At 45.1% G+C, this 24791-nt stretch overlaps 1 protein-coding gene across 1 annotated transcript in view; it reads right to left on the bottom strand.

The window, feature by feature from the left end:
• The window catches only part of smc1b (structural maintenance of chromosomes 1B), a 164029-nt gene that overhangs the window by 88583 nt on the left and 50655 nt on the right, over positions 1-24791 (bottom strand). The window contains exons 9-13 of the mRNA XM_034175841.1: positions 22470-22677; positions 22049-22234; positions 1374-1565; positions 871-1017; positions 382-519 (exon numbers count right to left, since the gene is read on the bottom strand). Of these exons, the coding sequence (XP_034031732.1) occupies positions 382-519; positions 871-1017; positions 1374-1565; positions 22049-22234; positions 22470-22677 (871 nt within the window). The remainder of the gene's footprint in view (positions 1-381; positions 520-870; positions 1018-1373; positions 1566-22048; positions 22235-22469; positions 22678-24791) is intronic.

Genomic DNA, 24791 nt, shown 5'->3' with positions numbered 1-24791 from the left:
ATAAACTACTTAAACTGAAAAAAAAAAAAAAAAAAAATACATATTGTGAATGATATTCACGTTTTGTGAGACCTACGTTCACGTTTTGCAAGACATGTGTTCACATTTCAGGAGATATTCTTAAAGTATTCATGTTTTGAAATTAACGGTTTGCGGATAATTCATGATTTGTAGCTGATTCACATTTTAGGGGTTCACAGGTCCTACCCTATTTAAACTTTACAATGAAAAATGTTGATTGCAGAAATTCTTGTATGTTTATTGCATCCGTCAACTAATATTTAAAGTGTAACGTAATTACACATGAAAATGTGCCAAATGAATGAATCTTTTCTTGGTTACAATAACGGATTAAGTACAATTCATGTATTGTGATCTTACAGCTTCACATTTAAGGATGTTCCTCTTGCGAAGGTTTTCTAGTTCCACATTGGAGTACTTCAGGCGGGTCTGAGCACCCTGAGCCTGTGAAATGATCTGCTTCAGTTCCGGCTCCTTGCGCTTCAGCTTCATCAGATTCTATCACAGAACCAGACCACAAGAAGATTATTATGGAACAATTCTTTTTTTATTTCTCAACTAACTTTGAGAGTATCGCTTCAAGGTGAATTACCTCTCAGTGAAAAAATAAATTTGCTATTTATTTAACATGTTTTTCAAAGAGTCACTAAGACATTCTGCTGGCTTTATAATGACAGCATTATAAAGGAGTAATAATATCAATTTAAATGTTTTTTCAGATTAGCATCACTCAACACCTTGGCAGAAAAAGAGCTACTTTTTTAGGTCTGACTGTAACACATAGCTGGATTAGAAGGAAAACAGAGAGAATTAACCCCTGACTTGTTTAAAACATAGGCAATGACTCACACGCAGCTCTGCTGCCAGCTGGTCTTTGCGTTCCTGAAGCTGTGCTACATCCTTCTCGTCCCAACAGCGTCCTCTCATTCTCAGATCACTGGAGCCTCCAGATATCACTCCTGACTTTGCAAACAGTGTCCCATCCAGGGATACAGTCTGCAGGAAACAACTGATTGTCTATTTACATTACTGACACATTTGAACCTGTATGTATAATTTTGTCCCTGTGTGGATTTGAGAAGATTCAAACTTGTGCATCCAATTCTTGTTTTTAAAGTCATTATTGACGTATGCTGTACAATCATTCCACCATGGCAAAAGAACAGTTCAAGGACATCATTAAAAGCCCAAAATTACCATGACATTAATGCCCGTGATGAGTGGATGCAAATTACATCCACAATGTGTATTAAAAGTTTGATTTTAGTCAGACGAATGCAATAATTTTTTTTTTCTGAGTGTCGTGTAAATATAGAGTGATTCCGACTGAAAAGTCTACAAGCTAAGCTTACCTTAATACGCTCCTGCCTGTCAAAGGCCACACTCCGAGCCTCTTTGATGGTCTCACACACCAACGCATTGCCACACACAAACTGCAGCACTTTCTTCAGCTGGGCACCACCTATAGCTGTATTAACTTGAACAACGTCCACCACCATCTTGGCACCTGGCACCTCCCGCAGTCGCTCATTCAGAGGAGTCACCTGGACAGTACAAATTACGGATTGTATTAGTGATGGCACAGTAGGGTTATTGATTGATTGACACCACCCCCCCCCCCACACACACACACACATACACACACACACAAACCCCATGAACTGCAGAATGGTGATATCCATAATATTCAAGTATATTTTTTAACAGTGTTTTAGGTCAGTTTTTAGGCCATAATTGCAGTACTTTACTTGTCAAATGCTGTCTTGGACAGCACTTAAAAACAGGACGTGTTACCACACAAGGTCATGCTAATCCACTATGTCCAGCCTGCAAATAGGCATAATCAGCACTCCATTATGACATCTTTTTCAGCAAAAGAAAAAAAAACAGATTTAAGTAGTTGGTTTTTGGTGCCATATGCCCAGAGAAATAAATTCATAAAATTGGGGAAATTAGCTTGATTTCACCAGCCTCTGATAAACGCCCAGAAATCTCAAGCTGTGAGGAATATGAATTTTGGTAACATTATCTCAGGTCACGCCCCTAAAATGAATGGGGGAAAACGTAACTTTTTACATTGTGACATCAGTGTTTTTTGGTTCACACCACAAAGTTCACACAGTGCCATGCACGCTGAGATGTGGCTGGGGGTGATCCAAAGGTGATCTTGTGTGTTTCAATGTCCACCATGTCATGAGAGCCTGCACACAGATGTGCATCACGGTGGCATGTTGAGAGGTGATGTTCTACATGGTACAATATGTGTTCTCCAGCTGTGAGTTGCTCCGGACCGGTGGGCATGTCACCGGCGAGCCGCTGCAGCTGACCACTGTGCCATGCAAGGTGTTCAGCAGCACCTCAGTGCACACTGGACACCATCACCCAGGCTGCCCCATGTGAAAATATCCATCCGATCATATAAACGGCCAGCGAGCCAAGTGTTACGTCCACCATGAGTTATAGTCCACATGACGCAGTGTCCCTCGGCGCACAGTTCGCAGGACAGCTGGACACGCAGAGTGTGATGCGTTCATGATATGACCGCTTTAATTCATTCACGTCAGTTCATTAATTCCTTGTTTACGTCCATGGCCATGGTTCATGAACATGAAGGAACAAAAGGACAATAATTCTTGTATTGTCTTTACAACAGGAATTAAATATTTTAACAGACAAAATGAAATCCATTTGTTTTGTCATTTCTAACACAGCCCGTCAAGTCATCAGACATCAATTACACATCATTACCAGTAATATGATTGTCTTACATTTAAACAGTACATTCATTGTTCTTATAATGTTCTGTGCTCTCATTATTTTGTCCTTACACATTTTCATCAATTTATGTACATTTGTCCAACATGTGATTGCTGCTGCTCTGTAAGTGTGATGTGGTATTTGTTTCTGTAAAGGCTCTCAGTTGTCCCGGTGGATTCCATAGTAGGGAAGCTTGAATCTTCGACTGGACTGGGTTGCTTGACGTGAGGACGTTTCGCTTGTAATCGCAGAAGCTTCCTCAGCTACAATTCTTGCTCTGGCAGTCTGACTTCTGTCTTGACTCTTGTAGAGAAGAATAACAGAAGCCAACAAAAGCTGGAGTTTTAAACCTAACCAGACCCCTCCTAACCTACCCCTGCATGGAGTGGCGTCCCCACAACAGGCTGTACCCTGGGGACGCCACTCCATGCAACTATGGGCTGCCCAAAACTCCAGCTTTTGTTGGCTTCTGTTATTCTCCTCTACAAGAGTCAAGAAAGAAGTCAGACTACCAGAGCAAGAATTTTAGCTGAGGAAGCTTCTGCGATTAGAAGCGAAACGTCCTCACGTCAAGCAAACCAGTACAGTCGAAGATTCAAGCTTCTCTACTGTGATGTGGTATCACATCTCTCCCGTGGTCGCACTGTTTTCCTGCACGTGCATAAAACCGTCACTGCGGGATCATACACACCTGTCTGATCGTCTGTCTCTCCTGACAGCGGCTGGAATTTTTCAAGGCTCACCAGTTCCTTTTTTTTTTTTTTTTGGTCTTTTTCAGCCAGTTTCTCCCTCTTTTGCCCAGCTTCGTGTTATATGTGAATGGGCCATTAGGTGGACAGACTTTCCAAAGATAATATTTTGAGGAGCAAAGTGAGAGTATTTTTAATGGTACAACTTGGACAAACAGCATAAGTGAAGTCCAACATTGTGTGAGAATGGTCTTCAAAACATGGATCTAACCCGAAGTCCATGTTTTACAGTGCATACAGAAAGTATTCAGTGCTTCACTTTTTCCACTTTTTGTTATGTTACTTATTCCAAAATGGAGCATATTCATTTTTCCAATCAAAATTCTACTCACACCACAAACTGAGAACATGAAAAAACACTAAATTGTTTGAAAATTTATTAAAAAATAAAAAAACAAGAAATCATGTACATAAGAATTCACAGCCTTTGCTCAATACTTTGTTGATGCACCTTTGGCAGCAATTACAGCCTCAAGTCTTCTTGAATATGATGCTACAAGCTTAGTTCACCTATCGTCTGGCAGTTTTGTCCATTCCTGTTTGCAGCGTCTCTCAAGCTCCATCAGGTTGGATGGGGAGTGACGGTGCACAGCCATTTTCGGATCTCTCCAGAGATGTTCAATCAGATTCAGGTCTGGGTCTGGCTGGGTCACTCAAGGACATTCACAGAGTTGTCGAGAAGCCACTCCTTTGATATCCTGTGCTCCGGAACTAGTTCCGGAGCACAGCGGTGTTCTGCTGTATCTGTTAGCTGTTTGAACTGAGCTGTTTGAGTTCTCTGAATTAACAGTCTTTTTCAAGACTTTTTTACTTTTTCACCGTGCTCCAACGCCTAAAGAAGACCTCTAACGGTTGAAGCATCGCAACGGAGCACTTTTATCAGCTAACCTTCATCAGCGTTGGCAAGCTAACTAGCTTGCTAACGCTTTCGTTTTTATTTTATTTTTTAGCACTGTTGTCGTGCTGCTCCACAGCCTGCCTAGTGGATTTTTATTTTATTTTAGCGCTGTTGTCGTGCGTTACCTGTGCTGCTCCACAGCCTGCCTAGTGGATTTTTATTTTATTTTAGCACTGTTGTCGTGTTACCTGTGCTGCTCCACAGCCTGTTCAGTGGATTTTTATTTTATTTTTTAGCACTGTTGTCGTGCGTTACCTGTGCTGCTCCACAGCCTGTTCAGTGGATTTTTATTTTATTTTTAGCACTGTTGTCGTGCGTTACCTGTGCTGCTCCACAGCCTGTTCAGTGGATTTTTGTTTTGTTTTTTGGCACTGTTGTCGTGCGTTACCTGTGCTGCTCCACAGCCTGTTCAGTGGATTTTTGTTTTGTTTTTTGGCACTGTTGTCGTGTGTTACCTGTGCTGCTCCACAGCCTGTTCAGTGGATTTTTACCTGTGCTGCTCCACAGCCTGTCCAGTGGATTTTGATTTTATTTTTTTTAGCACTGTTGTCGTGTGTTACCTGTGCTGCTCCACAGCCTGTCTAGTGGATTTTTATTTTATTTTTTACCACTGTTGTCGTGTGTTACCTGTGCTGTTCCACAGCCTGTCCAGTGGATTTTTATTTTATTTTTTACCACTGTTGTCGTGTGTTACCTGTGCTGCTCCACAGCCTGTCCAGTGGATTTTTATTTTATTTTTTTTTTAGCACTGTTGTCGTGCGTTACCTGTGCTGCTCCACAGCCTGTCCAGTGGATTTTTATTTTATTTTTTACCACTGTTGTCGTGCGTTACCTGTGCTGCTCCACAGCCTGTCTAGTGGTTTTTTGTTTTGTTTTGGCACCGTTGTCGTGCGTTACCTGTGCTGCTCCACAGCCTGTCCAGTGGATTTTGATTTTATTTTTTTTTTTTTAGCACTGTTGTCGTGCGTTACCTGTGCTGCTCCACAGCCTGTCCAGTGGATTTTTATTTAGCACTGTTGTCGTGCGTTACCTGTGCTGCTCCACAGCCTGTCTAGTGGATTTTTATTTTGTTTTAGCACTGTTGTCGTGCGTTGCCTGTGCTGCTCCACAGCCTGTCCAGTGGATTTTTATTTTTATTTTATTTTTTAGCACTGTTGTTGTGCGTTACCTGTGCTGCTCCACAGCCTGTCTAGTGGATTTTTATTTTATTTTAGCACTGTTGTCGTGCGTTACCTGTGCTGCTCCACAGCCTGTCTAATGTCGGATTCCCTGTTTGGGAATCTGCTAGCTTAGCGTAGCTACTAGCTCTTAGCCATTTTAGCATGGCGGCTTCTCCTGTCTCTCCCGTACTTTTCTGCTCTGGGTGTGAAATGTTTAGTTATTCCTCGGCCTCTTTTAGCAGTAACGGTACTTGTAGTAAGTGCAGCTTATTCGTAGCTTTGGAGGCCAGGCTGGGCGAATTGGAGGCTCGGCTCCGCACCGTGGAAAATTCTACAGCTAGCCAGGCCCCTGTAGTCGGTGCGGACCAAGGTAGCTTAGCCGCCGTTAGTTCCCCCCTGGCAGACCCCGTGCAGTCGGGAAGGCAGGCTGACTGGGTGACTGTGAGGAGGAAGCGTAGCCCTAAACAGAAGCCCCGTGTACACCGTCAACCCGTTCACATCTCTAACCGTTTTTCCCCACTCGACGATACACTCGCCGAGGATCAAACTCTGGTTATTGGGGACTCTGTTTTGAGAAATGTGAAGTTAGCGACACCAGCAACCATTGTCAATTGTCTTCCGGGGGCCAGAGCAGGCGACATCGAAGGACATTTGAAATTGCTGGCTAAGGCTAAGCGTAAATTTGGTAAGATTGTAATTCACGTCGGCAGTAATGACACTCGGTTACGCCAATCGGAGGTCACTAAAATTAACATTGAATCGGTGTGTAACTTTGCAAAAACAATGTCGGACTCTGCTGTTTTCTCTGGGCCCCTCCCCAATCAGACCGGGAGTGACATGTTTAGCCGCATGTTCTCCTTGAATTGCTGGCTGTCTGAGTGGTGTCCAAAAAATGAGGTGGGCTTCATTGATAATTGGCAAAGCTTCTGGGGAAAACCTGGTCTTGTTAGGAGAGACGGCATCCATCCCACTTTAGAGGGAGCAGCTCTCATTTCTAGAAATCTGGCCAATTTTTTGGGATCCTCCAAACTGTGACTGTCTAGCGTTGGGACCAGGAGGCAGAGCTGTGGTCTTATACACCTCTCTGCAGCTTCTCTCCCCCTGCCATCCCCTTATTACCCCATCCCCGTAGAGACGGTGCCTGCTCCCAGACCACCAATAACTAGCAAAAATCTATTTAAGCATAAAAATTCAAAAAGAAAAAATAATATAGCACCTTCAATTGCACCACAGACTAAAACAGTTAAATGTGGTCTATTAAACATTAGGTCTCTTCCTTCTAAGTCCCTGTTGGTAAATGATATAATAATTGATCAACGTATTGATTTATTCTGCCTAACAGAAACTTGGTTACAGCAGGATGAATATGTTAGTTTAAATGAGTCAACACCCCCGAGTCACACTAACTGTCAGAATGCTCGTAGCACGGGCCGGGGCGGAGGATTAGCAGCAATCTTCCATTCCAGCTTATTAATTAATCAAAAACCTAGACAGAGCTTTAATTCATTTGAAAGCTTGTCTCTTAGTCTTGTCCATCCAAATTGGAAGTCCCAAAAACCAGTTTTATTTGTTATTATCTATCGTCCACCTGGTCGTTACTGTGAGTTTCTCTGTGAATTTTCAGACCTTTTGTCTGACTTAGTGCTTAGCTCAGATAAGATAATTATAGTGGGCGATTTTAACATCCACACAGATGCTGAGAATGACAGCCTCAACACTGCATTTAATCTATTATTAGACTCTATCGGCTTTGCTCAAAAAGTAAATGAGTCCACCCACCACTTTAATCATATTTTAGATCTTGTTCTGACTTATGGTATGGAAATAGAAGACTTAACAGTATTCCCTGAAAACTCCCTTTTGTCTGATCATTTTTTAATAACATTTACATTTACCCTGATGGACTACCCTGCAGTGGGGAATAAGTTTCATTACACTAGAAGTCTTTCAGAAAGCGCTGTAACTAGGTTTAAGGATATGATTCCTTCTTTATGTTCTTCTCTAATGTCATATACCAACACAGAGCAGAGTAGCTACCTAAACTCTGTAAGGGAGTTAGAGTATCTTGTCAATAGTTTTACATCCTCATTGAAGACAACTTTGGATGCTGTAGCTCCTCTGAAAAAGAGAGCTTTAAATCAGAAGTGTCTGACTCCGTGGTATAACTCACAAACTCGTAGCTTAAAGCAGATAACCCGTAAGTTGGAGAGGAAATGGCGTCTCACTAATTTAGAAGATCTTCACTTAGCCTGGAAAAAGAGTTTGTTGCTCTATAAGAAAGCCCTTCGTGAAGCTAGGACATCTTTCTACTCATCACTAATTGAAGAAAATAAGAACAACCCCAGGTTTCTTTTCAGCACTGTAGCCAGGCTGACAAAGAGTCAGAGCTCTATTGAGCTGAGTATTCCATTAACTTTAACTAGTAATGACTTCATGACTTTCTTTGCTAACAAAATTTTGACTATTAGAGAAAAAATTACTCATAACCATCCCAAAGATGTATCGTTATCTTTGGCTGCTTTCAGTGATGCCGGTATTTGGTTAGACTCTTTCTCTCCGATTGTTCTGTCTGAGTTATTTTCATTAGTTACTTCATCCAAACCATCAACATGCTTATTAGACCCCATTCCTGCCAGGCTGCTCAAGGAAGTCCTACCATTATTTAATGCTTCAATCTTAAATATGATCAATCTATCTTTGTTAGTTGGTTATGTACCACAGGCCTTTAAGGTGGCAGTAATTAAACCATTACTTAAAAAGCCATCACTTGACCCAGCTATCTTAGCTAATTATAGGCCAATCTCCAACCTTCCTTTTCTCTCAAAGATTCTTGAGAGGGTAGTTGTAAAACAGCTAACTGATCACCTGCAGAGGAATGGTCTATTTGAAGAGTTTCAGTCAGGTTTTAGAATTCATCATAGTACAGAAACAGCATTAGTGAAGGTTACAAATGATCTTCTTATGGCTTCGGACAGTGGACTTATCTCTGTGCTTGTTCTGTTGGACCTCAGTGCTGCTTTTGATACTGTTGACCATAAAATTTTATTACAGAGATTAGAGCATGTCATAGGTATTAAAGGCATTGCGCTGCGGTGGTTTGAATCATATTTGTCTAATAGATTACAGTTTGTTCATGTAAATGGGGAATCTTCTTCACAGACTAAAGTTAATTATGGAGTTCCACAAGGTTCTGTGCTAGGACCAATTTTATTCACTTTATACATGCTTCCCTTGGGCAGTATTATTAGACGGTATTGCTTAAATTTTCATTGTTACGCAGATGATACCCAGCTTTATCTATCCATGAAGCCAGAGGATACACACCAATTAGCTAAACTGCAGGATTGTCTTACAGACATAAAGACATGGATGACCTCTAATTTCCTGCTTTTAAACTCAGATAAAACTGAAGTTATTGTACTTGGCCCCACAAATCTTAGAAGCATGGTGTCTAACCAGATCGTTACTCTGGATGGCATTTCCCTGATCTCTGGTAATACTGTGAGAAATCTTGGAGTTATTTTTGATCAGGATATGTCATTCAAAGCGCATATTAAACAAATATGTAGGACTGCCTTTTTGCATTTACGCAATATCTCTAAAATCAGAAAGGTCTTGTCTCAGAGTGATGCTGAAAAACTAATTCATGCATTTATTTCCTCTAGGCTGGACTATTGTAATTCATTATTATCAGGTTGTCCTATAAGTTCCCTAAAAAGCCTTCAGTTGGTTCAGAATGCTGCAGCTAGAGTACTGACGGGGACTAGCAGGAGAGAGCATATCTCACCCGTGTTGGCCTCCCTTCATTGGCTTCCTGTTAATGCTAGAATAGAATTTAAAATTCTTCTTCTTACTTATAAGGTTTTGAATAATCAGGTCCCATCTTATCTTAGGGACCTCGTAGTACCATATTACCCCATTAGAGCGCTTCGCTCTCAGACTGCGGGCTTACTTGTAGTTCCTAGGGTTTGTAAGAGTAGAATGGGAGGCAGAGCCTTCAGCTTTCAGGCTCCTCTCCTGTGGAACCAGCTCCCAATTCAGATCAGGGAGACAGATACCCTCTCTACTTTTAAGATTAGGCTTAAAACTTTCCTTTTCGCTAAGGCTTATAGTTAGGGCTGGATCGGGTGACCCTGGACCATCCCTTGGTTATGTTGCTTTAAACGTAGACTGTGGGGGGGTTCCCATGATGCACTGTTTCTTTCTCTTTTTGCTCCGTATGCATCACTCTGCATTTAATCATTAGTGATCGATCTCTTTTTCCTGGTTCTTTCCCTCAGCCCCAACCAGTCTCAGCAGAAGACTGCCCCTCCCTGAGCCTGGTTCTGCTGGAGGTTTCTTCCTGTTAAAAGGGAGTTTTTCCTTCCCACTGTGGCCAAGTGCTTGCTCATAGGGGGTCGTTTTGACCGTTGGGGTTTTTCATAATTATTGTATGGCCTTGCCTTGCAATGTGGAGCGCCTTGGGGCAACTGTTTGTTGTGATTTGGCGCTATATAAGAAACAAGTTGATTGATTGATTGATATCCTGGCTGTGTGCTTAAAGTCATCGTCCTGCTGAAAGATGAACCATCACCCCAGTCTGAGGTCAAGAGCGCTCTGGAGCAGGTTTTCATCTAGGATATGTTGGGGTTCTGCCCTGCAGCCCTTGTGGCTGGGGTTTTAGGGTTTTTCTTATTTTGGGGGTTTTCAGTTGTTTGGTGAGATTTGAAGTCTTTAAGTATTATCATATTCTGTAGATATTCAATTGTTTCATCCTTTTCATATTATTATTTAGTGTATGTGTGCTCTTAGTCTTATTTTCTGTCTAGGCTCTCTCTGTCTGTGTCCTGGTGGTCTGGTCCCTCATGTTCCGCCTTTGCATCCTCTCCTGTCAGTACTGTTTGGCTTTCAGTTGCATTCTTTCACGTGTTTTAGTTTCAAGATTGCTTTTCTTTGTTAGTCATTATTAGTCTTTGTTCAGTTCACTTCCTTATATTTTTATGTTGTCCTTTCACTCTTGCACGTTAAAGATTTATGTGGTTTTGTGATTTCTCCTCCTCTTCAGTTATGCTTGATGATTGTAGTTGTGGGTTTTTTTATGGTCATGATTATTTTTTAAACGGGGTATTGTCTGTTCAGTTATTTATTTCTCTGCACTCTGGTTTATTCATGTGAGTCTTCGGTTCCGCCTTATTATTATCTCCCCACCTGCTGTCAATTCCACCTGTTATTTAAGCACTTCCTCGTTTGTCTGTTAGTGTTGGTCCATTATAGTATTTCTCCTGTGTTCTTGCTATTCGCTGCTGTTTCTTATACTCCCTGCATGTAAGTACCAGATAGCCGTCCATGTTTTTGTCCTCAATTATATTCTGTCCTTTGTTAATTATTTTCACTTTGCAGCCTCCGTAGTTTTTGCTGCACTGTGTTTTGTGGGATTTGGGATTGCTTATTCACCTCTGCACTTTTGGAACATTTTTGTCACGATAAATTCACTGTGATTGATATACCTCCGTGTCCTCACTGCTCCGCATCTTGGAGATTTAATTGACTTTGCCATTGAGACGTAACAGGATGTCTCTGTACATTGCTGCATTCATCTTTTCCTAAATTCTGACTAGTCTGCCAGTTCCTGCAAGCTGAAAAAACATCCTTACAGCATGATGCTGCCACCACCATGCATCACTGTAGGGATGGTGACTTGTTTCCTCCATACATGCAGGGATGAGATTGGCAAATTCGATTTTCAGAGGAAAATAAGCCAGGGTCCAGAGATCCCCCTGAAGCCAAAGCATTTTTGCTGTTTTAAAACATGTAAATTGCACTAAAATTATATTAAAAACTACTATAAATGCCAGGTGTTCATATCTATAATTCAAACTGTAAACCCTTACTAAGACCATCTACTGTACATGTGTATTTTTGTGACCAAAATATTTTTTCATAACTAGACTTACTTGATTTTCAGCATTCTCCACTTTCAGCATGGCACACTTATCAACAAACATACATGTACATGTATATCCTCAAATACATGTACATGTATAATCCAATGTTCTATGTCCACTGAACTGTCAGACCATATAAGGTTTATATTTAGTCAATGTGATCTCCAAATGTAACACTGTCATCACGTTTATACATGTATATAATATACACACACATACATGTATATATAATTACAATGTTCTAGCACACTACAATAACGTCAAAATGTCTGTTTACATAATCCAAGCTTTGTAGGCTTTGTAATAAGCTTTGTAATAACCAATGAAAACGTGGGTAAGTAATAGCTTCGACTGCACTTCGATACCGTCTCGGTTTTTATGATTTGTTGGATGGAAAACTACCGAATATTGGAAGCTGAAAGACTACACAGTTACATGCTCATTGTGCACCTACCGTATTTTCTGCACCATAAGGCGCATAAAGCTGCACCATAAAGCTTGATATTCACTCTCTTCAACACTTCTTTCTACATTGTCTGCCATGTTTGAGTGTTTGCTTGTCCTCCAACATGGCAGGGGGGGCGGGACCCAGTGACGTTATTGCACAGGGTCTATTATAAGGCGCGCCCTCAATTAGCGGGTACTTAACCCTTAACAAAAGGAGCACGCTAAAACATATAGTCTACAAAAAGAAAAAAGGTCACGGAAGCAAAACAGTGAGTTTATTTGAACTTTTTAACAACTTTGAACTACCGGTATTTAACAATATGGTACTCACATTATTTTTTATTATGGTTCTGTCACAAATCCATCGAAGTCCTCATCTTCTGTGTCTGAATTGAACAGCTGGGCAATTTCGCCATTAAACACGCCAGGTTCCCGCTCATCTTCCCTCTCATCATCGCTATCGTTTTTGCCTTCAGCCGAATGGTGACTGTAGAGACGCTGTTCTTTGTTCAATGACCCATTGCTCGAGTTGGTCTTCTAGCTGTGGCCACCTCGCTTTGTTTCCGCGGAAACTCCGTTTGGTCTTTTTAACTTGGCGCAGTTCATTTTCTTGTTTCCTCCACTTACGTACCATAGATTCATTTATCTTGAATTCTCTCACAGCTGCTCTATTCCCATGAACAACCGCGTAAGTGATAGCCAGCAGTTTGAATTGTGCCTCGTAAGCATGTCTCTTCGCTGGCGCCATTTTCGGGGGTCCTTAGACAAACAAATGTTGTTTTGCAAAATACCTGTAGTATACGGTAACTACCGGAGGAGTGGCGGAGGTAAGTGTACGTACCACGGACTCACGGACTCTTCTCTGATTGGTTTTTCGCTGGCATTGTATGTACTCTACGCTACCAGCGTACGTACTTTACGTATGAGGTAATGTTCTCCGATTGGTTTATCGCTGCCAGCGTACGTACTTTACGTATTACGTCCCTGTGTCAGCGGGAAATGGTCCGATATTCCGACGGTCAAAGACAACGTCGGTCGTTTTTACAGATTTTGGAATTCAGTGTGCACATAAGGCGCACCGGATTATAGGGCGCACGGTCGATTTTTGTGAAAATTTAAGGCTTTTAGGTTTGCCTTATGGTGCGGAAAATACGGTACTTCATACTGATCACTGATCAGCACAGCGGTACTTCCGCGTTCGGCTGACTGATGGACTGATCGAACTTGCTGCGTCGGCGATAACAAACAAAGACCACTCAGTGTTCTGAATAGACGACAATTTTATTAAACAAAGGTACTCCTGGCATTAATTTTTTTTGCATTCTTACCCCCCTAAAATTTTCTCAATGGATTTGGACGTTTCACAAAATCGACCCCCGGGACTGTCAAATCCGCGGAAATCCGTGGAAAAATCTTATCCCTAAACATGATGCCTGGCATACACACCAAAGAAGTCTTTGTCTCATCAGACCACAGAATTTTGTTTCTCACGGTCTGAGAGTTCTTCAGGTGCCTTTCGGCAAACTCTAGGCATGTGCCTTTTATTAAGGAGTAGCTTCAGTCTGGCCACTCTACCATACAGGCTTGATTGGTGGATTGCTGCAGAGATGGTTGTCCTTCTGGAAGGTTCTCCTCTCTCCACAGAGGAATGCTGGAGCTCTGACAGAGTGACCATTGGATTCTTGGTCACCTCCCTGACTAAGGCCCTTCTCCCCTGATCACTTAGTTTAGACGGGCGGCCAGCTCTAAGAAGAGTCCTGGTGGATCTGAACTGCTTCCATTTACAGATGATGGAGGCCATTTGCTCACTGGGACCTTCAAAGCAGCAGAAATGTTTCTGTACCCTTCCACAAAATTGTGCCTCGAGAGAATCCTGTCTCAGAGGTCTACAGACAATTCCTTTTTCATGTTTGGTTTGTGCTCTGACATGCACTGTCAAATGTGGGCCCTTATATGTAGTCAAGTGTGTGCCTTTGCAAATTATGTCCACTCAACTGAATTTACTCCAAGTGGACTCCAGTTAAGCTGTAAAAATATCTCAAGAATGATCAGTGAAACACAGGAGACACCTGAGTTAAATTTTGAGCTTCATGGCAAAGACTATAAATACTTATATGCATGTTTTGTTTTGTTTTTTATTAAATTTGCAAAAATTTGCAAAAATCTAAAAAAAAATAAAATAAAAAAAAACTTTTTTACATTGTCATTATGGGATATTGTGTGTGGACATTTAAGGAAAATAATAAATTTCATCCATTTTGGAAAAAGGCTGTAACAAAAAATGTGGAAAAAGTGAAGCCCTGTGAATACTTTCTGGATGCACTACATCCTTTCCTTTCATGTGGCCAGGTGAAAATTCTTAACAAAGCACATTTCCTCTCCCGAAAGCGTGGAACCGGCTGTGTTTATGGTTCACACCACGATATTGCGGCGCGCCATGCTAAGCTGCCACGGCTAGGACAATGGCCAGTCTCACTGAGGAAGTCGCTCTGTGATCATGGAGTTGGACAGAAAGGCAACAACAAGTGGCCACTTTTAACTGGACAGCCGTGATGTGAACCAGCTCCCAGCCCTTTGAGTTACTTGTTAAGCTGAGCCCAGATTGACTGTTTGTACTGGAGTAAGTCATGAAGTGGACACAGGTGCAGTGATTTTCAGGCAGGTAACAGTTTGCACCTGAGGTTAGGTCACTTTTATGGCTAAAAATAGCTCTGAATCTGTGTGCATTTCTCAGAGACTGAATGGCTAATTTTATTTTTATCAGCTACATCAGGACTCACACAAGTTAAATAGTTGGAAGTAATGATTCATAATCTGGTATATCATTTTTTAAAAGGCAGTGTTGATTGGCTTCGTGGTTAACACTGCTACCTCACAGCAAAACATTTATGGGATCGATTCCCACCTGTGGCCTTTCTTTATGGAGTTTGCACAACATGCAGGTTATGTGGATCAGAAACTTTAAAGCGCCCATAAGTGTGCGTGCGGGTGTGAATGTGTCTGTCTATATGTGGCCCTGCAACAGACTGGCGTCCTGTCCAGTGTGTACCCCACCTCACGCACTATGACTGCTGGGATAGGCTCCAGCCCCCTGGCCCTTAATTTGAGTAAGCAGTTGAAGATGAGTGAGTGACTGTTGATTAGAATGCAATATGCCCTTTAAGTTATCAAGTATATAGCTAGTATTATCTAACATCTTAACTGGGCTGTGAAATGAACATTGTGAAATCCAAGGAAAAATTGTAGGGGGCCTGCATACATTACAGATGCTACATTTTCAGCATCTGTTGTGTGGGCCGCCAGAAGAGGAGGTACTGCTGGCCCACCACCAGAGGGCGCCCTGTCTGGAGTGCGGGCTCCAGGCACCAGAGGGCGCAGCCGCCTCACAGGAGCAGCCAGGGTGACAGCTGTCACGCATCACCTGCAACAGCTGTTACCAATCATCTGATCAGCAGGGGTACATCAGCAGGACGACGTCTCCACCTCTTTGCCGAGATATCGTTCTACCTGGAAGGTAACGTACTCAGCTGACTATTTGACAGTGATCTTTTGTGACTTTTGTGCGTTGTTTAGCTGACTCCTTTTCCAACGAGAGGTGGAGGTAGCTTTCCTGCCGTGCGGATTCCTGGGTGCAAACGCGCCCACATTTAATTGTTTTTTGTTCCTCGCCAGCAGTACCAGGTCCGACACGCGGAGGCAGTGGCCACCTGGGAGTTCGGGACTTGGCGGCTCCCCACACGACACCTTTTGTGATTTGGCTTTTGTCTATTGTTGTAATCTGTTGTATTTGTTGTTCCCATTCACAACAGTAAAGTGTTGTTATTTGACCTCCTCCATTGTCCGTTCATTTGCGCCCCCTGTTGTGGGTCTGTGTACCTACACTTTCCCAACAGGATATCTCGGCCAACGTCATGGACCCCGAAGGGCGTCAACCGGCTGTTGAACGGCCAATGGAAGAGCAGGGCGCACAGGCGTCTGCAGGAGGAATGATCGGTGAGTTGCAGCGAATCCTCACCGCTTTTACAGCTCGGCCGGATCTGATGACCGAGTAGAACGTCCTCCTTAACCGCAGGGTGGAGGCTCTCGCCGCGCAGGTGGAAGCGCGCCCTCAGGGCGCTGCTGCGGCTCCCCCTCCTGTCGATCCTGTGAGCAACAGTGACGTTCCACAGGTCGTTCAACGACCCCTCCCACCTTCCCCTGAAGCATACATAAGCCCTCCAGAGCCGTACGGGGGTTGTGTGGAGACATGCGCGGACTTTCTTATGCAGCGTTCGCTCGTCTTCGTACAACGTCCCGTCATGTACGCGACTGATGCTAGTAAGATAGCTTATGTAATTAATCTGCTTCGCGGCAAGGCACGCGCTTGGGCTACAGCGCTTTGGGAGCAAAATTCACGGCTCCTTCTGACATATGATGGGTTTGTGAGGGAGTTCAGAACAGTGTTCGATCACCCAAATAGAGGAGAGACCGCTTCAGCCGTGCTGCTGTCAATGAGACAGGGGCGCCGGAGCGCAGCTGCTTATGCAGTCGACTTCCGCATCGCGGCTGCGAGGTCCGGCTGGAATAACACTGCTCTCCGTGCAGCCTTCGTAAACGGACTGTCGTTGGTCCTGAAGGAGCTCCTGGTGGCCAAGGACGAACCGCGGGATTTAGACGGGCTTATTGATCTTGTTATACGATTAGACAATCGGTTAGAAGAACGCAGTCGGGAACGAGACGAAGGGCGTGGCCGGGCACGCGCCGTCCCTCTCCTTTCCGGTTCCGACCGAGTTCCGCCCTCCCCACGCTCCACGGCCTCTACGCTCCGTGTGGTTACAGCTCCCCCTGCTGATGAAGCTATGGACACGAGCAGGGCCACATTTAGGGCACCAGATAGACAGAGGAGGCTGGCCCGCGGAGCGTGCTTTGTTTGTGGCTCAATAGAGCATCAAGTGAGGGACTGCCCCGAGCGGTTAAAACACCAACGCCCGCCCCTAGAAACTGGGTTAGGGGTGGGCCAAAACATTCACGTGGGACATACCCATATTGCCACACGACTCCCAGTTACAATCCTTTATGAGGATTTAACCCTGAAGGCCCCAGCACTGGTGGACACGGGCTCTGAAGGGAATCTGTTAGACAGCAGATGGGCCAGGGAGGTAGGGCTCCCTCTGGTGGCGCTTACCTCGCCTGTGCAGGTGCGGGCACTAGATGGCTCCCTACTCCCTTTAATCACACATAAGACACCACCAGTAACTCTGGTGGTGTCAGGAAATCACCGGGAGGAGATTGAGTTTTTTGTGACTCCTGCCACCTCCCGTGTGATTCTCGGTTTCCCTTGGATGTTAAAACACAATCCCCGGATCGATTGGCCGTCCGGGGTAGTGGTTCAGTGGAGCGAGACCTGCCATCAGGTATGTTTAGGTTCCTCGGTTCCTCCCGGTTCCCAGGCTAAGGAGGAGGTCAGAGTCCCGCCCAATCTAGGGACGGTGCCGGTGGAGTACCATGACCTTGTGGATGTGTTCAGTAAGGATCTGGCGCTCACCCTTCCCCCCCACCGTCCGTACGATTGTGCCATTGATTTGGTTCCAGGCGTTGAGTTCCCGTCCAGCAGGCTGTACAACCTCTCACGACCTGAGCGCGAATCAATGGAGACCTACATCCGGGACTCTTTAGCCGCCGGGTTGATCCGGAATTCCACCTCCCCGATGGGTGCAGGTTTCTTTTTTGTGGGTAAAAAAGACGGCGGACTTCGTCCATGCATTGATTATAGGGGGCTGAACGAAATCACGGTTCGTAATCGATACCCGTTGCCCTTGTTGGATTCAGTGTTCACGCCCCTGCATGGAGCCCAAATATTCACTAAGCTAGATCTTAGAAATGCGTATCACCTGGTTCGGATCCGGAAGGGAGACGAGTGGAAGACGGCATTTAACACCCCCTTAGGTCACTTTGAGTACCTGGTCATGCCGTTCGGCCTCACAAACGCCCCCGTGACATTCCAAGCATTAGTTAATGATGTCTTGCGGGATTTCCTGCACCGATTCGTCTTCGTATATCTAGACGATATACTCATCTTTTCTCCGGATCCTGAGACTCATGTCCGGCATGTACGTCAGGTCCTGCAGCGGTTGTTGGAGAACCGGCTGTTTGTGAAGGGCGAGAAGTGTGAGTTTCACCGCACCTCTTTGTCCTTCCTGGGGTTTATCATCTCCCCCAACTCCGTCGCTCCTGATCCGGCCAAGGTTGCGGCGGTGAGAGACTGGCCCCAACCCACTAGCCGTAGGAACCTGCAACAGTTCCTCGGCTTTGCAAATTTCTACAGGAGGTTCATTAAGGGCTACAGTCAGGTAGTTAGCCCCCTGACAGCCCTGACCTCACCAAAAGTCCCCTTCACCTGGTCGGATCGTTGCGATGCCGCGTTCAAGGAGTTGAAACGGCGCTTCTCGTCTGCACCCGTTCTGGTACAGCCCGATCCTAGTCGCCAGTTAGTGGTTGAAGTGGACGCCTCGGACTCAGGGATAGGAGCTGTGCTTTCCCAGAGCGGGAAGACCGATAAGGTCCTTCACCCGTGTGCCTATTTTTCCCGCAGGTTGACCCCGGCCGAACGGAACTATGACGTCGGCAATCGAGAACTCCTTGCGGTGAAAGAGGCTCTTGAAGAGTGGAGACATCTGTTGGAGGGAACGTCCGTGCCATTCACGGTTTTCACTGACCACCGGAACCTGGAGTATATCAGGACCGCCAAGCGGCTGAACCCCAGGCAAGCCCGCTGGTCACTGTTCTTCGGCCGTTTTGACTTCCGGATCACCTACCATCCCGGGACCAAAAACCAGAGATCGGATGCCTTGTCCCGGGTACATGAAGATGAAGTCAAAGCGGAGTTGTCAGATCCACCGGAACCCATCATCCCGGAGTCCACTATCGTGGCCACCCTCACCTGGGACGTAGAGAGAACCGTCCGGGAGGCCCTGGCACGAAGCCCGGACCCCGGAACTGGGCCGAAGAACAAACTATACGTCCCACCAGAAGCTAGGGCTGCAGTCCTGGACTTCTGTCACGGCTCCAAGCTCTCCTGTCATCCAGGGGTGCAAAGAACCGTGGCAGTTGTCCGGCAGCGCTTCTGGTGGGCGTCCCTAGAGGCCGACGTCCGGGATTATATCCAGGCCTGCACCACCTGCACCAGGGACTACTCCAGCCGCTGCCTCATCGCCCCTGGTCCCACATCGGTCTGGATTTTGTCACGGGCCTCCCGCCGTCCCAGGGTAACACCACCATCCTCACGATAGTGGACCGATTCTCCAAGGCGGCCCACTTCGTGGCCCTCCTGAAGCTCCCAACGGCCCAGGAGACAGCGGACCTCCTGGTCCACCACGTCGTCCGGCTGCATGGGATTCCAACAGACATCGTCTCCGATCGCGGTCCCCAGTTCTCCTCGCAAGTCTGGAGGAGCTTCTGCCGGGAACTGGGGGCCACGGTGAGTCTCTCGTCCGGGTACCACCCTCAGACCAACGGGCAAGCAGAACGGGTGAATCAGGAGGTGGAACAGGCCTTGCGCTGCGTGACTGCCGCGCACCCGGCAGCCTGGAGTACCCATTTGGCCTGGATCGAGTATGCGCATAACAGCCAGGTGTCTTCAGCCACCGGCCTCTCCCCTTTTGAGGTGTGTCTGGGGTATCAGCCCCCGTTGTTTCCGGTGGTTGAGGGAGAGGTCGGTGTGCCCTCGGTCCAGGCCCACCTACGGAAGTGCCGTCGGGTGTGGCGTGCCGCCCATTCTGCTTTGGTAAAGGCCCGGACGAGGGCAAAAGCCCATGCAGACCGTCGGCAGACCCCGGCCCCTGCGTATCGGCCAGGGCAGGAGGTATGGTTGTCCGCAAAGGACATTCCCCTCAAAGTGGACTCCCCCAAGCTACAGGACCGTTACATCGGCCCCTTCAAGATCCTTAAGGTCATCAGTCCAGCCGCAGTGAGGCTTCAGCTTCCGGCCTCACTGCGGATCCATCCTGTGTTTCATGTGTCCCGGGTAAAACCACATCACACCTCACCCCTCTGTGCTCCAGGTCCGGCGCCGCCTCCTGCCCGGATCATCGATGGCGAGCCGGCTTGGACTGTGCGCCAGCTCTTGTATGTCCGTAGGATGGGCCGGGGCTTCCAGTATTTGGTGGACTGGGAGGGGTACAGACCCGAAGAACGCTCCTGGGTGAAGAGGAGCTTCGTCCTGGACCCGACCCTCCTGGCCGATTTCTACCGCCGCCACCCGGACAAGCCTGGTCGGGCACCAGGAGGCGCCCATTGAGGGGGGGGTCCTGTTGTGTGGGCCGCCAGAAGAGGAGGTACTGCTGGCCCACCACCAGAGGGCGCCCTGTCTGGAGTGCGGGCTCCAGGCACCAGAGGGCGCAGCCGCCTCACAGGAGCAGCCAGGGTGACAGCTGTCACGCATCACCTGCAACAGCTGTTACCAATCATCTGATCAGCAGGGGTACATCAGCAGGACGACGTCTCCACCACTTTGCCGAGATATCGTTCTACCTGGAAGGTAACGTACTCAGCTGACTGTTTGACAGTGATCTTTTGTGACTTTTGTGCGTTGTTTAGCTGACTCCTTTTCCAACGAGAGGTGGAGGTAGTTTTCCTGCCGTGCGGATTCCTGGGTGCAAACGCGCCCACATTTAATTGTTTTTTGTTCCTCGCCAGCAGTACCAGGTCCGACACGCGGAGGCAGTGGCCACCTGGGAGTTCGGGACTTGGCGGCTCCAGTATTCCCGGGGTCTGGTGGCGGAGGAAATCGTGTGGTTCTGCTTTGGACAGACGTCTCCTATCTTCGAGCCTGCCCACACGACACCTTTTGTGATTTGGCTTTTGTCTATTGTTGTAATCTGTTGTATTTGTTGTGCCCATTCACAACAGTAAAGTGTTGTTATTTGACCTCCTCCATTGTCCGTTCATTTGCGCCCCCTGTTGTGGGTCCGTGTACCTACACTTTCCCAACAGCATCTCCTGGAAGAAAAAAATCTCAAAAAGTGCATATTTAAATGATCTTAGATTCAGCCTTTCATTTGAACTGTCAATGACAATGTTGAAATAACAGAATACGACATGGAAGTAGGACCTAGAATGATTTTCCTTTTAATTGTAAAACAAATTATACATTGAATGAATGAATGAATGAATGAATGAATGAATGAATGAATGAATGAATGAATGAACATTAAATAAGAACAATTAAACTACATGATATTCATTCATGAAGACTGAAAAGAATGTTAAACCATTAAAGATCAAGCTTGTAGAATATTTTAAAAATCATGATAAAATATCAACATACTTTATAGTAAAAAAGTCACTTATATTCTTGTGTGAATGCCTTCAAAGCCACAATGTCTTTTTTCCAATGAAAGAAAGTCTACATTAACAAACAAAAAAAAGTCACATAATCTTGTCTGAAAACTTGTTTGAACAGCACAATTTTTTTTTTCCAGGGAAAGAAACATTCTTATCATGTTTCCTGATGGCACAAGATGCAGTTGGCTTTTCCATTGCTTTTATCTTTTGGGTGACTTTAAATTCAAACCAGCGCCAATTCCATGGATTCTTAATTCCTTTTCAAACTTTTTCTCACCATCTCTGTCTGACGTCACTCCGTGACACAGAGATACCGAAAAATTCTTATTTTAAAAACTTGATAGCTCTAAAAGTATGCGATGTCCAGTCCACATGCTTTTTGCTTTAGAACAGCATCTTGCAGCAGGCACACAGCGTCGGCATAGCAACCAACCAGTCCCGCTTTACAACAACTGTTGTAACAGCCACGCTTTAACTGAGGTATTTAACTCTGCAGACACTGATCTGGTAAGTGTCCGAATTTATAAAACTTGCACAATGTCGTAAAAAAAGAATGCTTTGCGACAGGCAAAGCATACAAACTCTGTGACAATTACAGAGTACACCACTAACAACCCCTCACCACCACCACCACCCATGATGAAATCCGTGGAATTCACGGCCCTGTATGTGCGTGACTGACAACACGCACTTGTTACTGTTAAGCGAAAATACATTTTGTTATTTCAACAATTTCACTCATATTTTACTTTGGGGACTGCTTCAACTTACAACTAAGTAGTCAATGGGCAAGAAGGTTTCAGGTTCTGCTCTTTCCTCCTTGATAAAACAGATGCAGTCACGGGCCACTTTTTCTGAAGCCACAACAATGGAACTGAGGTGGCGGCCGAATATCTTGGTCACAGCCAGCTGGTACTTCTTATGGATGGGACTGCACAGGTCAGATAGGCGACCAAACTAGGACAGAAAATGGTTAGGATTAGGGTTTCAATGTTTTCAAACATGAAAGCTTTTCTGAATTTTAAACACAATGAGGAAAAATTCATTCCATAATATCACCCAGTGATTGCCTGGTTTGGAAGAATATAATGGAAAATTTGTGTATAAAGAATTTGTTCTGATACCCAAACAGAGCGGGGGTGATTGAAATTGAAGGGACCTTTACATGCTTCTCTTTATGTCATCTGCTTACCACAGTTTCCGGGTAGAGTCTGCGGAGTCTCTCAAGCATTTCTTTACGTTGCACTTGGCGTCTGCTCTCTTGGTGATCCAGGCAGGCATTACCCAGCTCTACCAGTACCTGACCCAGCTCCTGGTTCACCTCCTTAATGCGCTTGTGACCCTGCTGCAGCTCTGCAGTTAGAGTCTCCTCTTTCTGATGGTACTCCTCAAGAGAAGCCCTAAAATGTTGACACAATATCCTCTGTATCCTTCAATAATCTGACATTCTACACAGGTAATTCCCATGGGGCACTGTGATGATCTTAGATCTCAGAGATTAACTTGGTGGAAATGGGGACAGTTAAAAAAAAAAACTTTGGGAATAACCATCATAAGCAAATTTGCCCAGGGCTCCTGGAAGAACTATATTGTAACTGTATTCTGTTATGCTTGCTTTGTTTGGGAGTGGACTCTTTATAAGCCTTTTGGCTTCCACCACTCCCTTGCACTTTATTTATATTGTATTTTTTTCTTTGGTTGTTTTATGTATATACGAGGTCTATTAGATAATAAACCGACCCTTTTATTTTTTTTTTAACTATATGGATTTCAATGACGTGCGATTACACCAATCATGCTTGAACCCTCGTGCGCATGCGTGACTTTTTTCACACGTGTCGGTGACGTCATTTCCCTGTGGGCAGGCCTTGAGTGAGATGTGGTCCCGCCCTCTCGGCTGAATTCCTTTGTTTCACACGCTGCTCGAGACGGCGCGCGTTGCTTTATCAAAATTTTTTCTGGACCTGTGAGGAATATCCGAGTGGACACTATTCGAGAAATTAAGCTGGTTTTCGGTGAAAAGTTTAACGGCTGATGAGAGATTATGGGGTGTTTCTGTCGCTGTAAGGACTTCCCACGCAGCGGGACGTCGTGCAGCGCTTCCAGGCGCCGTCGTCGGCCTGTTTCGAGCTGAAAACATCCTAATTTAATGCTTATTCACCCAGGACGTCGTGAGACAACAGAGAAGATTCAGAAGAGGCTGGCATGAGGACTTTATGCGGACATTCCACTGTTTAAGGACATTTTGTAATGAAAGACGTGCGCGCAAATTCGCCGAGTCATTTCCGTGACGACTCGGCAAATCTGTGTGCGCCGCGACAGGAAAAACACCTCCGTGTTGAAAACCATTTGTAAAATTCAGGTGGCTTTTGATGGCTTTCAACAAGTGAGTAACTGAGAAATTGTTTAACAGCTTGGGCATGTTCCAACTTGCCCGTTAAGGTTTCCAACGGAGGTGTTTTTCCTGTCGCGACCCCCCGCGGTCGGGTCCGGCCCGACATGCGACTCTGCCCGCACGTTCTTTCATTACAAAATGTCTGTTAACAATGGAATGTCCGAATAAACTTCTCATGCTGACTTCTTCTGAAAGTTCTCTGTTCTCTGACGACTTACTGCGTCAACAGAGCCTGAAATGTGGAAGTTTTCAACTTGAAACGGCGAGACGCTGCCGCCTCGAAGCGCAGATCGCCGTCAGGCACCGTGGGCCATCCTTATGGCGACACTACCAGACCAAAATCTCTCATCAGCCGTTAAAATTTTTTACCGAAAACCAGCTGAATTTATCAAATGGTGTCCACTCAGTTGTGCCATACAGTTTTGAAAAAAATTTGATCAAACAAAGCAGCAGTCTCTGAGCCATTCCTAAACAATGAAAAAATCGACGAGAGGGTGGACCACTCTTCACTCAAAGACTGCCCACAGGCGAATGACATAACCGACAGGCGTGAAAAAACTCTCGCATGCCCACGAGGGTTCAAGCATGTATGATGTAATCACACGTGATTCAAATCCATATGGTTTTTGAAAAAAATAATAAGGTCGGATACTTTCTAATAGACCTCGTACATTATTTTATGTGTTATATTTTGTGCTAAATAAACAAATCAAAAATCAACTGTAAATAACAGTCAATAATTGTGATTTATTGTGTTAGTTGCAAATGTTACATAGAGGTTCTCGTGGTCATCTGGTTAAAGTAAAGTAGATTTAAAAAAAAAAATGCAGAGGCGACATTCGGCACCATGAGTGCAAATTGTACCTCACAGCAGGACTTTCTGCCTGTTGGCTGTTAAAGATGGTTGTATATAAAAAGTTCTTTAAAAGGTGTACAGTCTATTCAAGGGTTTGTTTTGCCATCTACTGTTGTGGACACACTGTATGATGTGTGAAAGCCTATTACACGAGTATAAGATGACCCTGTATTTTCCAGATGTATTTCCTGTGGGGGGAATTCTTATATTTGGGCTATTATATGGTAATATTATGATGACTTAATTCTTGAGCAGACATTTTA

Source organism: Thalassophryne amazonica, chromosome 8 (genome assembly GCF_902500255.1).
Source record: "Thalassophryne amazonica chromosome 8, fThaAma1.1, whole genome shotgun sequence".
Taxonomy (NCBI): domain Eukaryota; kingdom Metazoa; phylum Chordata; class Actinopteri; order Batrachoidiformes; family Batrachoididae; genus Thalassophryne; species Thalassophryne amazonica.
This window is presented reverse-complemented; position numbering and strand designations above follow the sequence as displayed.